Source organism: Lepidochelys kempii, chromosome 17 (genome assembly GCF_965140285.1).
Source record: "Lepidochelys kempii isolate rLepKem1 chromosome 17, rLepKem1.hap1, whole genome shotgun sequence".
Classification (NCBI taxonomy): domain Eukaryota; kingdom Metazoa; phylum Chordata; order Testudines; family Cheloniidae; genus Lepidochelys; species Lepidochelys kempii.
Window position 1 is genome coordinate 16,301,052 of NC_136396.1, and position 15,339 is coordinate 16,316,390.

The 15,339-nt window shown below is 44.4% G+C and overlaps 1 protein-coding gene across 11 annotated transcripts in view; it reads right to left on the bottom strand.

Annotated features, from left to right (window-relative positions):
• GTF2IRD1 (GTF2I repeat domain containing 1) overlaps positions 1-15,339 on the bottom strand; it is a 173,269-nt gene that overhangs the window by 27,430 nt on the left and 130,500 nt on the right. For 8 of the 11 annotated variants that reach the window (XM_073315874.1, XM_073315870.1, XM_073315869.1 and 5 more), the window contains 7 exons: positions 14,681-14,864; positions 12,494-12,552; positions 12,189-12,251; positions 9,923-10,006; positions 8,398-8,581; positions 6,906-6,934; positions 210-230 (listed from right to left, as the gene is read on the bottom strand). In XM_073315874.1, coding sequence (XP_073171975.1) covers positions 210-230; positions 6,906-6,934; positions 8,398-8,581; positions 9,923-10,006; positions 12,189-12,251; positions 12,494-12,552; positions 14,681-14,864 — 624 coding nt within the window. Of the gene's footprint in view, positions 1-209; positions 231-6,863; positions 6,935-8,397; positions 8,582-9,922; positions 10,007-12,188; positions 12,252-12,493; positions 12,553-14,680; positions 14,865-15,339 lie in introns of all 11 variants that reach the window. The other 3 variants (XM_078849281.1, XM_078849279.1, XR_013634796.1) reach the window with 2 other exon arrangements.

The window sequence follows — 15,339 nt, forward strand, 5'->3', positions numbered from 1 at the left end:
TGCTTGCAGGACTGGGACCTAGGCGAAAGAATATTTGCTGCAGGGTGACCAGCGATAATGCTGTCACTCTGGAAATTATTGGAGGATTTGTGTTCTCTGAAGAACATGGCAGAATATGAGATTCTGGCAAGGAAAAGGGGAGGTGATCATTGAAACCAGACAAAAGAAAAAAATTAACGGAGGAAGTTAGCTGGTAATCACATAATTACCTTCCGATACTTGTGAGGCCACTGCACATGCAAGTGAAAGAGAAAAGGAAAAACAACAAAGGCAAAAGAAAAGACAAGTTCAACTGGCTAGGATGACGACTTGATGTTTAAAAAGGTCTTTGAAGTTGCACAACAATTTACATTAACTGTTTGATTTTCCACTTTCAGATTATAACAGTAATAGCTTTAACATTTTATAATATATATATATATTTATTTCATCTTGTGGGGGAAAAAAAAAAAGAGTTAAGATAAGAAAGAATAATCATCCTCCTGCTACTCTTCCCATTCGGTACCAGGACCGGGAGGGTAAGATAGACCACTTGGGTCTGAACTTCAGAAGGCAAAGGGAGAAATAGAAATGAATGTCCCTGAAATATGTTATGGTTGGGTCAACGTGAGATCAAGTGCTTTTCCCTGTTTATTAGGAGTTTCAAATGGGAGATGTGCCACATCAAAGTCTGGTGGAGGATTGTGTTCTTGTGATTTAAAAAAAAAAAAAAAGAAGGATGCCTGGATGTGTGTTTTTTTTTAATTAAAGAACACTGCCTGCCCTACTTTATTAATTGGAATATGGGAAATAATCTGTCCGTGTGGTGGGGAGTCTGGGGAATAGGACAGATGGGGCTGGTGTGCATTTTCAATCAAAGCACATAAAAATTAACATACAGAAAGACGGGTTTTTTGGTTTGTTTTTTTTTTTTGCTAGACTACTTATGCTTGATTTTTTTTCAAAGGCTCGAATTAAGTCTGTTTTGTATCTCTGTGCCTCAGGAAAGAAGAAAAGAAAGAATTTATAGTATTTATAGCACTGGAATTTCAACCCCCACCTCTTCCATCTCCTTTTATTTTAATACTGAAAGATCATTCCAGTCTAAAAAGGATTCCAAAGGACTTTTCTCTGAACAGATAACATCGGCGGATTGAAAAACAATCAGAAAATTAAAATTAAAAACCTGAAAGTAAAGTTGGTTATTAAATACTTATTTTGAGGTGCTGCCCATAGGGCTATATCCAGCTAGATGGGATTCCTTTCCGGGATACCACAGCCTACTGCTGATACTGAAGCCTTATTCTGATGGCTTACTTGAGAGTTAAGTAGTGTATAAAAGATTTGTGCAGACACACAGTTAAAAGTGAGGATACAAGAGATTCAGCCGGTGTCTCTCTACCTCAGTGGTGGTAGAAGACTTCACCCTGTTTGAGGTGAGATTTTCAAAAGAGCTGGTCTGACTTTGCTCCCCTTGAGGTCACTGAGAGTTTGACAACGAACTTCTGCGGGAGCAGAGTTAGGCCAGTCTAGCTACAGTATTTAGTTGACCCCATTACCAGAGTAGCTGAGCACTCCCAAATCTTTAATGTATTTATCTTTACACACCCCTGTGGGCAGGGCAGTGCTAATATCCCCATTGTGTAGATGGGGAACTGAGGTAAAGCGACTTGCCAATGTAACACAGGACTCTGGGGTAGAGCAGAGAATTGAACCCGGGTTCAGACCCAAGTGCTCCAAGAAGCAGTCATTTATGCTGTCTAGAAATTGTATGTCCTGTTACTACTGTGACCTGAAACTATTCAATAAAAGAAATAATTTTAGATATTGGTTTCCACCAACCATTTATAGCCTTTATTTAATGTATGCCCTTCATCTCAGCTGGATGATGAAAACAGGCTACTCACGGCTTGTCTTCACTACAGGGGTAAGTCGACCTAAGTTACATAGCTTGGGTCGACTTATCCCGGTGTCTTCACTGCACTGCGTCAATGGGAGACGCTTTCCGGTTGACTTCCTTTATTCTTCTCATGGAGCTCGAGTACTGGAGTCAACTGGAGAGTGCTCAGCTGTCGATTTAGTGGGTCTTCACTAGACCCACTAAATCGACACCTGTTCAATCGACTGCAGCACTGTCGATCCTCCGGTAGTGAAGACAAGCTCTCAGTTTCTCTTCTGTTTAGAGACCGTTTCACTGGACTTCCTAGCTCTCAGGCACTTCTCCAATGCTGTTGTGTTTGGGGAACAAACACTGAAAAAGAACGTTTAATTAAAAGCAAAAGAAAAACTGATTTTGATTTTTTTTTTTAAATGTCAAGGAAACATTCTGTTGTTCTTAGCTTTTAATAAAACTTGGGTTTGTTTTTTTTTTTTATAAGAAGCTGAGGTTAAATGAACATGACAGCATCCCTTGAATTTTAATTTTTTGTTATTTTTAAAAAAAGTTTCCAATTTTATTATGACAGATGAAAGATGATTAAAGCAAAAGCAATGAATATGCAAATGTGTGTATGTATGTGTAATAAAAGGGATAACCAAATAAAGATTATTACAGCTTGTGCGAAAATACATTTTTCTTTATAAAAAATGGTCTTTTTGATGAAAGATATTTTAGTGAGAAAACTTACATTTTTGTCAAAAATTTTCAGGTTGTTGAAATAACCAGATTTTCCCCCCACTGCCCTGTGTTTTTGATAAAAGCACAAAACATTCTACTACAAAGTCAGACAATAATTAAAATTGTTTTTCAAGGAAACTAAAGGGACTTTCTTCCCCCCTCTCCCCAAGCTTTACTAAAAGAAGGTTGAGGGGAGATATGATTGCTCTCGATAAATATATCGGAGGTATAAATACCGGAGAGGGAGAGGAATTATTTAAACTCAGTACCAATATGGACACAAGAACAAATGGATATAAACTGGCCACTAGGAAATTTAGATTAGAAATTAGACGAAGGTTTCTAACCATCAGAGGAGTGAAGTTTTGGAATAGCCTTCCAAGGGAAGCAGTGGGGGCAAAAGATCTATCTGGCTTTAAGATTAAACTCGATAAGTTTATGGAGGAGATGGTATGATGGGATAACATGGTTTTGGTAATTAAATATTCATGGTAAATAGGCCCAATGGCCTGTGATGGGTTATTAGATGGGGTAAGATCTGAGTTACCCAGGAAAGAATTTTCTGTAGTATCTGGCTGATGAATCTTGCCCATATGCTCAGGGTTTAGCTGATCGCCATATTTGGGGTCGGGAAGGAATTTTCCTCCAGGGCAGATTGGAAGGCCCTGGAGGTTTTTCGCCTTCCTCTGTAGCATGGGGCACGGGTCACTTGCTGGAGGATTCTCTGCTCCTTGAAGTCTTTAAACTACGATTTGAGGACTTCAATAGCACAGATATAGGTGTGAGGGTTTTTTTTTTTTGGTAGGAGTGGTGGGTGAAGTTCTGTGGCCTGCGTTGTGCAGGGGGTCGGACTAGATGATCATAATGGTCCCTTCTGACCTAAATATCTATGAATTTACAGATTATGTAGCATTTCCAATGCGGCTGGCAAGTTGAACTGTTAATACTTGAGCTCTGATCTGCTCCCCACTAATGGCCTGATCTGAGTCAGAGCTGTTCACCTAACTGTAAATATATAGATTTTCCATTAATTTACAGTGTAAAGAAATATTGGCCAGGATTTGCCCCTCCAGTGTCACTCCAATTTTATGTCCATGCAACTTCATTGAAATGAAGACCTGTTTCACCAGATACAGCGACATGACCGGTCTATGAACTCAGTGTCTGTTACTCTGGTGGAGAGAGTGCTTTATAAGTGACACACTTTTCAATTAATCTAAGGCCTGATGGAAAGGCTATGGAAGTCGATTGTAGCCTTTCCATTGACTTAAATGGGCCATAGCTTTGGTTCTATAGGATTAAGAGGGTCTTCAGTATTGCACAAGCTTGTGCTTGACCTCTGTACAAGGGTGTATTTCACCCAGCTACATCAGTCGTTAAACTCATATGCAAGTTTCTCACCTCCTGGCAACTCCCATCAAGGGTCCCTAAATGTTTTCCTAGCTATTGCATTTGCCATCCCTAAAGCATGCCATCCACAAGCAATGCTGGCCAAGCAGACAGAAAGCAGTAAACAAAGGAGGCAGCATTTGGTTATTTCCATGCATGGCCGATCACCAGTTGTAAATACTTTTTTAAAAATAAAGTAGCTGTGTGTTTAACTGCAAACTATGTGTTTCTCCTACTTCTCGGAACTGTTGGTAGTTTAAAAACTGGGCAGGAGACTGAACTATTCTAATAGTGAACTGGAAAGGATTGGGAGAAAGCCCTGCAAGATATTTCCTGTGATACCACCTCCCAAGTGCTTTTACATGTGGGCTTTGACGTCTGAAAGTTTGTCACAACTAAAACAAAGCTGGTCTCCAACAGGCCCACCTATGGCCAAGAGGCTATCATATTTCCTATGTCACCGCTAGCAGGTGTTGACACCAGAGATGAGGGGCTGAGGAGAAGTCCAGGGCTGACCTTGAAAAGACAGGAGGATGGGAAATCAACTTGTTCTAAATCAAGATACGGGCAAGGCTGAGATGGGAACTTCACAGGCGAGCCCATGTGGGTATTAATTCATTACAGGTTCAAACAGAGAAAAGCAACGAACTTTGTTTGGGACGGTGGATTAAATTCTGAAAGACTGAATACAGCTGATGACTTAAAATCAATAAAGCGTAATCTCTGTGTTACAAGAAGCTACTGAGAGAATTCCCAGATAGAGCTCCAGAGGATCTTTAATTGCACATACAGCAAAACAAATCTCACCTCTTTTCATTCTCCTTCAAAGATATAGTTTGATGTCTGTCCATACTTTCCTTTGACACATTCTAGCTACTTACAAAACAGCTTCATGGAGGAAAAACACCAACACATTCTTCAGTATATAATTCCCCTAGCTGGATGTCATTCTAATTGGAACACACACTCCAAGATGTTTGAACTACCTACCCATTGCTTTGCATTCATCCATTTCCCACACCACTGTAAAGAAGAGTTGGGACTATGTACTGCAAAGAAGGGAGTAAGTAGGTAGCCAGAAATTAAAAGAGATCTGCAGTGAATGTTGAATGTTTGTTCCCAAGTTCAGCCAGGTCTTTGGGCAGATTACAATGCTTCACTTCAGTAAGGACAGAAGTTTGGAACCAAGAATCCCCAAATGTCACTCTTTTAGGAGAGGTAATGGGCTGATCGATCCTTAGGAGAGGTCTTGTCTATGATTTAGCAAGTGATGGCCTGCAATTGAGGCAATGCAGCCACACCAATCTGCAAGTGCAGGCTTGGAAAGTCCTATTTTACACCATCTGGGCTCACTGCTGCTTGAAGCCAGTGTAAGCTCAACCAGTACAAACTGCAGCTTTCCTTCTGTACACTTGGGGTTTTTTCACCAGTACAGATTATCCCTGCAAGATGGGAGGATCCCAGAGCCCAAATGGCTACCTTGCAATTAAACAGCCCCTTAGCCCCATGAGCCTGAACCAGCTGGCACAGGCCAGCCACAGGTGTCTAATTGCAATATAGACATACCCTAGGTGGTGCTGTCCTGGCTGAATACAAAGTGTAACTCTTCTAGTTTGATAAAATACTAGCTGGTTTAACAAGTCTAGAGATGATGTCATAGCACCAGAAAGAGCTTACCTCCCACCCACCACTTTTTGTCAGTTTTTGCTTTTATTTGGCATGACACTTGAAAGGAAAAATAGAAACAAACAGACCACAGGAAATCCCATATGAAGGGATCGTTAAACTTGGAAACCAAGCTTATTTGTCCCTTTCTGTGCGCACATTATAAAAATCCCTAGGCATCCATGATGGAAAGAGTTTGAGGAGCTTTGAACCTCAAAACCAGGGACCATCTGTCAGGAATGGAGCAGATTCTATGGCAGATCTGCTCCTTGTTCCAGCTGTAAATCGGAATGAATGCAGCGGGGGTATTTCACTCTTATCACCGGACTCCTCAATAGGTCTGTGTACTCTCTTCTTTTTTTTTTTTAAATAGCATTTAAAAAATACAAGATCCACCTTCAAGATGGCCCCTCTGTTTCTTTTCAGTTGTTCTCTCGGAACAACTGGGTGTTGTTCTCTCAAGGGTGGCACTTGAGAGACCTAGCCCTCAGCTGTGACAAAGCCCAGTTGGAGTAGAGAAGAAAGTTTCTTGGATGGGAGTGCCAGCTGACTCGAGCATGCAGAGCTTGGGCTAAGGGACAGTTTAATTGCGGTGCAGATGTTCAGGCTCAGTCCCTTAGCCCAAGCTCTGCAAGCCCGAGTCAACTGGGTATTTACTTGCGGTGATTAGAGCGGGAGAAACTGGAACTCTGGGCAATACTCATTATATTAAGTTCTGGTCGTTTTTGGTATTCCTCCTCCAGACACACAGTTACTCCATGTATGTGTCCATGAACAAGGGATGCTCCATTTCCTTTTTGCTGCAAGTAGATAACAGACCTTCAGAACACACAAGCAACCCACAGAGGAATCTATGACTCCTCTCTTGTTTTTATGACAGACCCTGTGTTTATCAAGCAGCAATGATCATTCACTCCCATCCAAGCAACTTTCTTCTCTACTGCATCTGCGAGCTAAAAGTAACAGATATTTAAGAGGGTCCTAGATTAGCATTTTAAAAATGCGGGAAGTTTCAAGGAAATACCGCCAGGATAAATGTGTGAATTAGGAGCCAGCTGTCCTCATTCAGATGCCATGGAACTCCACCCGATTCACCAAACAAGCAAGGCTTGGACCACATTAAATGAGAAATTAGGGCAACGGCAACTTTCCCCACACTGGTAAAGTGAGTGCATCATTAGAGCTATGTAACTTCCTGACTGACAATACATACTTAGTCATTGCTCTGCTTAGGCAAATAGGCATCTCCTCTTACCAGGTTTGGGGATGAGTCCTTGAAAAGGCCTGGAAAATACAAGGAGAAAAGAATACTTAGAATGAAGCCAAGGCAGAAAGCAGGCATGCCTACGACTGGCGATTGTTGTGAACAGCAGTGATACTGGTTAGTCATTATTTGTAAGTTAGTGACGAGGCACCGATCATGATCAGGCCCCATTGCGATGGATGCTGTTCAAAGGTATGAAGACATGGTCCCTGCTCTGATGAGCTTATACTTAATCTGAAGCACCATGCAAGAGAGGCAGCTGGTCCAATAGGGGAAAAGAAAGCACTAGGCTGGGATTCCAGAAGTTGGATGCTCTTCCCAGCTCTGTTACTGACGTACTGCGGGACCCCGGACAAGCTGCTTCCTGGCTCTCTTTCCATTCCCTCTCTGTGTCTGTCTTGTCTTTTTAGACACTGAACTCATCAGGGCCAGGCCCGTCTCTCAGTATGTGTATGTGCAGGACCCAGCACAATGGGACCCTGGTATCTCAGTTGGGCTTCTGGGCACGACTCTCCTGGGTAGCATTTTTCATCCATAGATCTCGAAGAGCTTCACAAGGGAGGTCAGCATCAGTATCTCCACTTTGCAGATGGGGAAACTGAGACAAAGGGAGGCGAAACAACTTATGCAAGGTCCCCTAATGACAGAGCGGGGAAAAGAACCCAGGGTCTCCCCAGTCCCAGTCCAATGCCCTAGTCAGTAAGCCACCCTGTCTGCACTCTCAGGAGTTAGCAGGGTTCTGAGCCACAGCCCACTGAAGCCAATGTTAATCTTTCCATTGTTCTCTGCAGGCTTTGGATCAGGCCCTTGTTGCACAGCGTCTGACTGTTCCAACTCATCTGAGAGGTTTTGTTGTTTTTTAAAAAAAAAAAAGGCACACACACACACACACACACATTCGGTTATACCCTTCCCGAAGCTGCCACTAAACCCAGCCATTGCTGATTGCCTGATTTCCTGGAAGCCACACGGCTGGAGTGACACATAACCCAACTGACCCTGCGTAGCTTGTTGTAATCCTCCCCCACCCCCGTCACACACACACACTTAACAGGGAGCACTCCTCAGTGCTTCCTCGTTAGAGACTTGGCACCCTGCGGTGATGGGAGACAAAGGGTGACTTTTTCATTCCTGTGATATTTACCCAGGTACTTATTTTTAATATAAGCTGGCCCCCTCTAGCAGGCAGCAACTAAACAAAAAGGAAGAAGAGGAAAGGGAGGGGAAACCTAGATTTTATAGCTCACTTCTTTCCGTCAAATTGTTAACTGCCAGCTTAATTGTTGTCTCTCAGCAGGATGGAAGCCGGTGTCATTAGAGTGTATTTATAGCCTTTCCCTTGAGGGGGACTGGCAGCACATGTGATGGATTTAGCCTCAGAGACTTAAGTGCAGGCACATGCAGCGGTCACTGGCACTGGGACCATGTTGTGGGTCGTCCCCCCCTGCCCCCACCCTCAGGCTGCATGGCAAACAGTCCTCACCTTGTTACTGTGAACTTGATTTTGTCAGCCACGGCTAATATTCTCTCCAGGTTCTGAGAGCCAAAAGTGCATGGTTTCCTGAACGGAATTCCAGGGGGGAGCCCCTCTATAATCACAGACCCTGGGTTGCTTTTAATCCGTTTGTACGGCACTTGCACTGGGTATTTGATTCCCAAGGCCTCGCCTAGAAGAAAAACAAGCCATACATGCATCTCATGTTTAGGATTCAAGCAGGATTTCAGGTATCAGGTCCGGCCTCAACTCCTGTTATTCCACACATGTGCAAAATCTCCCCACCTCCCCCCACCCAAAGTGCATGATGGAGTACAGAACCAAATGTGCGAGCTGCTTAATGGAGCATGTCAATCTTTAGATCAAGGACCAGCATTTTCAGGCCATCACCATGGGGACGATCAGAATGGAATGGTCCTGAGGCAAGTAGTGAATGCACAGAGCCGCAGTGAAGAGCTGATGAAGCAAAGGAGAGACAATTAGGGAGCTAAAGCTACATTAAAAAAAAAAAAAAAAAAGAAGAAGGAAAAAAGATAAAGGGTATCCCAAGCTGGTGATCATACAGTACAGTAGGAAGGATGGAAAGGTAAGTGCTGTTCACTTTGGGACATTATTTGGGCAATTTCCATTCCATTTTCCTTCCCCGATGTCCATCCGCAGGAGTAAGGCCAGCAGCTTCTGCCTGAGAAAATGCAATCACATGTTGGATGGGAGAGTGCGGCTACATTGGGTAGACTCCCTACGCTCCTTGGACAATGCTCCAAGGGAGGGAGGAAGGTCCAATGGTTAGGGCACTAGCCTGCCACTTGGGAGACCTCTGTTCAGGTCTCTGCTCCACCAGAGACCTCCTGTGTGAGCTTGGATCACATACTCCTCTGTCTCAGTTCCCGATCTATAGAGAATAGCACAGAGGTGTTGGGGGTGGTGCTCAGTGTCACAGTCACATCCCCAAGGAAACACACAGGCAGACAGAAAGGACCTGCCTCCGAAATGCCCTACTCAGTGGCTGATACTCTTTGTTTATACTCATTCCAGTCCTCCCCTCCCCTCCCCACTCTTTCCCTCCACCCCTAGCACCAGGAGTTCAGACGCATCTTCCTGACTCTACAACGCTCTGCTAATGAAATTATCATCTTCATCCTTCAATGGGGGGTGGGGGGGAAATCTGTCTGTGAACTGCAAGTAGCATTAACAAATGATGCATGCTCCCTATAACAAGAATCTTTCCTGCTAAGTCAGAGCACCTACGCTACCAAAGCCTTCAACAAAAGCCACTTATTTCCCTCCTCAGAGAACAGAAACACCATTCTGTTTTAATCCATGCTCAAGTGCCATGTCCCACATGTGACCCTCAGAACAACAACTGCTCTAAATGGAAAGGGGGAAGACGGATGAAACCACCTAGGGAGAAGTTATCAAAACAGAAATTCAGAGGAACAGGGAGATAGGAAAGGGAGAAGACACAGAGAAGGTAAAGATTCAGGGAAAAAAGAAAATCACCCTGATCTCTCACCATATTTCTTATTGAAGAGATCTTGGACTTGCTCCCTTAGAGTGTTAGCAATATCTATTCTCGAAAGCCTGGCGTCATAATTTTCTGTAAAGTAAAGAAACAATTATGGACTTTGGATGTTCAATTAAAAGGCACTCCATGACTTTTAAGTAATACAATTTTCTAATTATAGGAAAGTCTTCATCTAGCAATTAACCAGTTCCTAGAGTAGGCCATTCACAGTCCTTAGAAACCAAAATAGTTTCAAGAGAAATTGATATTTTTCTCCTGGTCTCGAAGAACGCTGAGCAAGAACTGCATTAAATCTGGGATTCAGTCATCGTAATTACTGACATTACACAAAATAACCAACCTCAAGCCACGCTCCGCAAAAGGCAGGAAGCATTCTGAACTGGTGCTCTAAGGGATGGTTCTGCAGAAGAGATCCCGAAGAAGTCAGGGACCTGGTTACTGCAGTCAGCCCTGGTGCTCAGGAATTAGCTAACCAAGGAGGCAGGAATGTTGTGGACAACTCTGACTCTGGGTTGACTCTGTTTATACCAGAGCAGTGATAAGTCAGCCACAGGGAAAAACTCAGAAAGTCCCAGCACCACCACAAACAGTTCCTTTGTGAGGGCTGCCCAGGCTGCGTCTCTGCTGTGAGCTAGGGGCGTGATTCTCCTGCTCACGCACACATATACTCACGCTAGCTCTCATCAAGCGAATGCAACCATAAAGAGCAGCGTGGTTGCGATAACACAGGTAGCAGCCGCTGAGGCACGGCTGAGGTACGTACTCGGCACAGCTAAAGCAATGCCTTCACTGCCATGACACAGGTTACCGCAGCAGCAGGGCTATTTATACTCATGCTGGCTCGATGAGCACCTTGGGTGCCCTAGGGCCACACTCAGACTACCCCACGAATGCATGTCCCGCCTTATACCAAGTCGGAGTTCAGATTGGCACGAAAGATTCAGACGGCATGTTAGGGGACATGAACGTTTGGCACTTTGTCTAGGAAAGGCAAATGGGCGCACCACTTGCTTACCCTGGGTTTAAATCTGGCTGCGTGAGTAGCTAATTCCAAGTAATTGTTCATTCTAGGTCTGCTCCACAGTCAATGGGGGTGTCTCCACTGATTTCAACAAGCCCTGGATCTGGCCCTTCAGCTGCGAAGGTCCGTGCGCTTTGCCGAGAAATAACGTACACAGCGTGGCACTCGAATAGCTCTCAACGCTTGCCTTTCTCAAGGCTCTGGCTATACGGCGTGGTTTTAAAAGCACAGCTGTTTCTCCTTTACAGTCGTGGGGATGCCATGACAGTGCCACCAGAGGCTGGACATACTGGGAAGAAAAAGCCAACTCTGGTCTGTGAGAAGGCCTGTGTGCATGAGACTTGGCAGCAAGTGCAGTGCCGTTCTGGCGAGCACTGTAGAGCTGAACGGTACGTATGTAAATATCAGCAGGGTTGAAAACCCCCCAAAATGCAAACCCCAAGGCTCAGAGTTTTAATTTTGTGCCTTGCAAGGTCAGATTGAGAGATAAGTCAGTCATGCAATTATGGCATATTCCTGAATGTCTCTCAAACCCTCTGTGTTCAGAGCTTGCCCAGACTTTGCCTCGTCCCTCCTTTTGATCCTTCCTGTCCTGTCGCCATACTGCTTCCTCTGTCTTCTCCCTCTAGCATCAGCTTTGGGCCCTTCTTCCACCTGCCTGCCAAGCCTTTAAACCACACTGCTGCCTGGAGCCTTTGCTAATTCATCTCCTCAACGACAGTACTTCCATGCCATTACATGAACCGCGTGTTGTCTTCTGCGGGACAGATCACTAGTGCTCACCAGGGCAGCCAGGAGGAAGAATGCTCTTGTGGTGAAGGTTCCACCCTGGGATTCAGTTCTCTGCCCCACTGCATGTCTGACAAGTCATTGTTATGTCTGGGCCTCATTTTCCACATCTGGGAAATGGGGTGATAACACTTCCCTCCCTCCCTCCCAGCAGTGCTGTGCAGATATATACACAGTAGTGACTGTGGCATGCACCAACACTGTGCTGATGGGGGTCATACTAGTACCTAGACAGACAGGGACTGGCTCTCATGCTGTAAATGCCACTATACACAGATATGTTAACAAGAGCTGAATGAGAGGTCGAGTACTGCCCTCTCCTCTCTTACCACAGCCAAGTACGTTCCAACCCCCATATGGTTTTATAGAAGACTGGCATGGAAAAGCTCTTTTAAATGCACTTCAGACTCACTGGAGATCTTCCCAGATGCTGCCCACTCTTACCTTGAAAGCCCTGTCTCTTCACAGCTTCATCAACAAGGGAGTCACTGGAGTCTCTCTCGCTGGCTGCAAAGACAAGGGACACGGCAAGCAGCGTTAGGGCCACCTGTGCAACTGAAGCAACAACAAACAAGGCCCTAATTTTCGTCCGCAGCTCCCAGTGCACTGACTGTTCACAGCACTCTGAGAAATCAGGCCTAAAAGACTACAGAGGAAGGAGAAGGAATGCAGTGCTCTGGAAACGGTTTTGATTCCTTTCATGCTTCATTATGGGTGCCCGGGGTTATCTGAAAGTTTCAGAATCCTACCCATAGCTCCTGGGCTGTCAGAGGTAGTCTCCTTCACTCCCTCCGCAAGAAGCTCTGGTCTGGAAAACATTGAAAATCAGATGAAGAGTGAGTGAGGATCCATTCCTGTAATCCTTCAAGTTCCTACTGCTACAATCTGTCACTTAGGAGAACACTCCTGTGCCCACAAACCCAACATACACATCTGGCTAACGCAATTTTAAACCTCCTGCAGTACAATAGGGTAAGCTTGCAAAATCATTTTCATGCCAGAAGAGTCTTCAGAGAGCCAGTGTAACACCCTATGGGATAAAATTAAGTTCAGAGCTGCTGAGCATCTTATATTGCATGCAAGTACAATGCAGTTCCCCTCCATAGACCATGCAGTGCAGAAAATTTTTTATGATAAAAATGAACCAGGATAGGACACTGCTACCTGTTACAAACCCCACATACAGGTGTTCAAAGTTATACTACAGAGAACTAGATTTAAAGGAGTGGGACAGGTAAGAAGAGAAACCACAAATCCCAAACCCGCTGTCAGTTTACAGATCAAGTACTGGTTGGATGCCAACCAAATTCTGCGCCCAACTTTTACTTTCCATGTCAGCTGTCATTGGGCTTGCCTCCACTATTCCCCTCATCTGCGAGGGAGAGGTTGTGCCCAAGAGCAGATTAACACATTGCTAGCAGCCAGAACATGAGCACTAACAGCACCTCCTCAGCAAGCCAGACAATCCAGAGTTTGGAATCATTCCGAAAGAGACAGTAAAAGGTGTTTGAGGCATAAATACCAGACATCTCTAGAACTCTGACCCTAAAAGCCTGTCACTGGGCAGGACCAGAGAACGTGTTCCAACATCTCCTCTATGCCCCCTCTCATCCAGTCAAGCTTAGATGTCTTATCAATTTATTTCATCTGGTTGGGGAAATTAAACACAATCTCAAACTGGATTTCTACAAAGCTAAAGGCCTGCAATTATGCCATCTATGGCCGTGATTAAATCAGGTCATCTAAGATAAGAAAAACTAGGCTGGATTAGCATTTCGATGGGAGACCTCCAAGGAATTGGATGGGAGACCTCCACCTAGGGGAGTTAGATGCCAGCCTGCCATTGAAATGAGTGGGGGATTATAAAATCTAATTCCCCTCGGTGCTGCAGGAAGTTTTGCTGCTCATGCAGTAAAATGATTTCCTCCATTTAATTCCACATGGCTATAATGTCCTGGCATGGCGTTATGGACCATTCAATTGCTGGAGGTGTGGCCTGTCACGAGAGATGTAAAACCAAGCCTCTGCCCATTTGTGGTCATGGACTATCCTGTGGTGCTTTCCTCGGCACTTATGGACAAATTATAACTGCAGTTTCTAATGGATACAGGATTCTTCTCTCCTTCCTGATCTATGCTGTTGTGTCATCTTGCTGTTGGCTGCTTTAACAGTTACTCTATTTTAGTTGAGGCTAAAAACCGATGCATGTGTAAGTCATAGTCCCCCCACGCTCAAACACATCCTTGTTACTAGTGGAGATGGAACCTGGGATGTTCACCACTAAAAGCACCGTCTTCTACTGTTGGAGCCAAAGAAACAACTCCATCACCTGGCAGCAACAGCAGGCCTTAATCCTCTATATACACTAGCCACTAGATGGAGACCTAACATACTCAGCCAGCAGGTTATACATATATACAAAGTTTTATATAATCAGTCTGCACACGGCTTTGTTCTTACTCTGGAGGAAAGGCCTTATATAAACACAAGACTGTCACATAGCCTCTTATCCTGCAAATTCAAATGCATCAATCCACACTTCCAGGAAAGTTCTGCAGTCAGCTCTTCCCTGCAGGCAATGACTTTGGACTCCAAGAGCAATGACTTAAGTAGTACTTGAAGGTCACAGGCTTTGTATCCTACTACAAATCCTTTGAGCCAAACAGTGCCATGCCACGCCTCCCCCCTGCAAAGCACATGAGGAGGAGAGCAACAATATCATCCCTTCCTTTGAGAAATTGTTCAAAGTAACCATTTGATTGCTTTCGCAGGGAACATTTATTGAAGAAGATCAAGCTCTGGACGTGTTCCAGGTAGTTTATGGGACACAGGGTCTCTTCTTTAGAAGTAAAAGCACAAACAGTAGCATAAGGTGCAGCCTCCCCAGCAGTTTTGCAGATACTGTACCAATCAGAGGTTAACCAGACTTGCCTTACCTCTTAATGACAAACTGGATGCTGTTGCTAGCTTGCAGTATCTTTTTCAGCTTCGCAATCCCAAAGCAGTTAGGACGCCGGAGTAAGATGCCTTCAGGCAAACCCACCACAAACAGGTCTTCTGGGTACATCAGGAACTTGGCGTAGGGGACTTTGACAGGCTCCGAAATTCCTATGGCTTTAGCTGAGTAAGGATCAAGTCTGATTAGTTCATTTGGCCTTCAAGTTGGGCTCAAGTAAAACTGACATCACACCCTATATTTTGGGGGGAGGTTCAAAACTGACATCACACCCTATATTTTGGGGGGAGGTTTTTTTTTTTTTTTTTTTTTTTTACACACACACACACACACACACACACACACTTCTTTATGAACCTGACTCATACAGACTGTAGAACACCCTATGGAAAGAAGAGAAAATCTACAAAAACTATCCTGGGTCGTCTTCTGAATTTGCTTGTTAAATGTAATGTGTAACCTGCCTCTCAACAATGCACTTGTCAAAAGGGGTTTCCTGGAAATGTTGGCAGACATTCTCTTAAAGCAACAGGGACCCCCATGTCTGTATCCACATAGAGCTCCCTTGCTCTCTGCAATTGCCCGATTTCTGGAACAGAAGGGGGAATTGCACCCGGAATCACCATATTGTGACAGTTC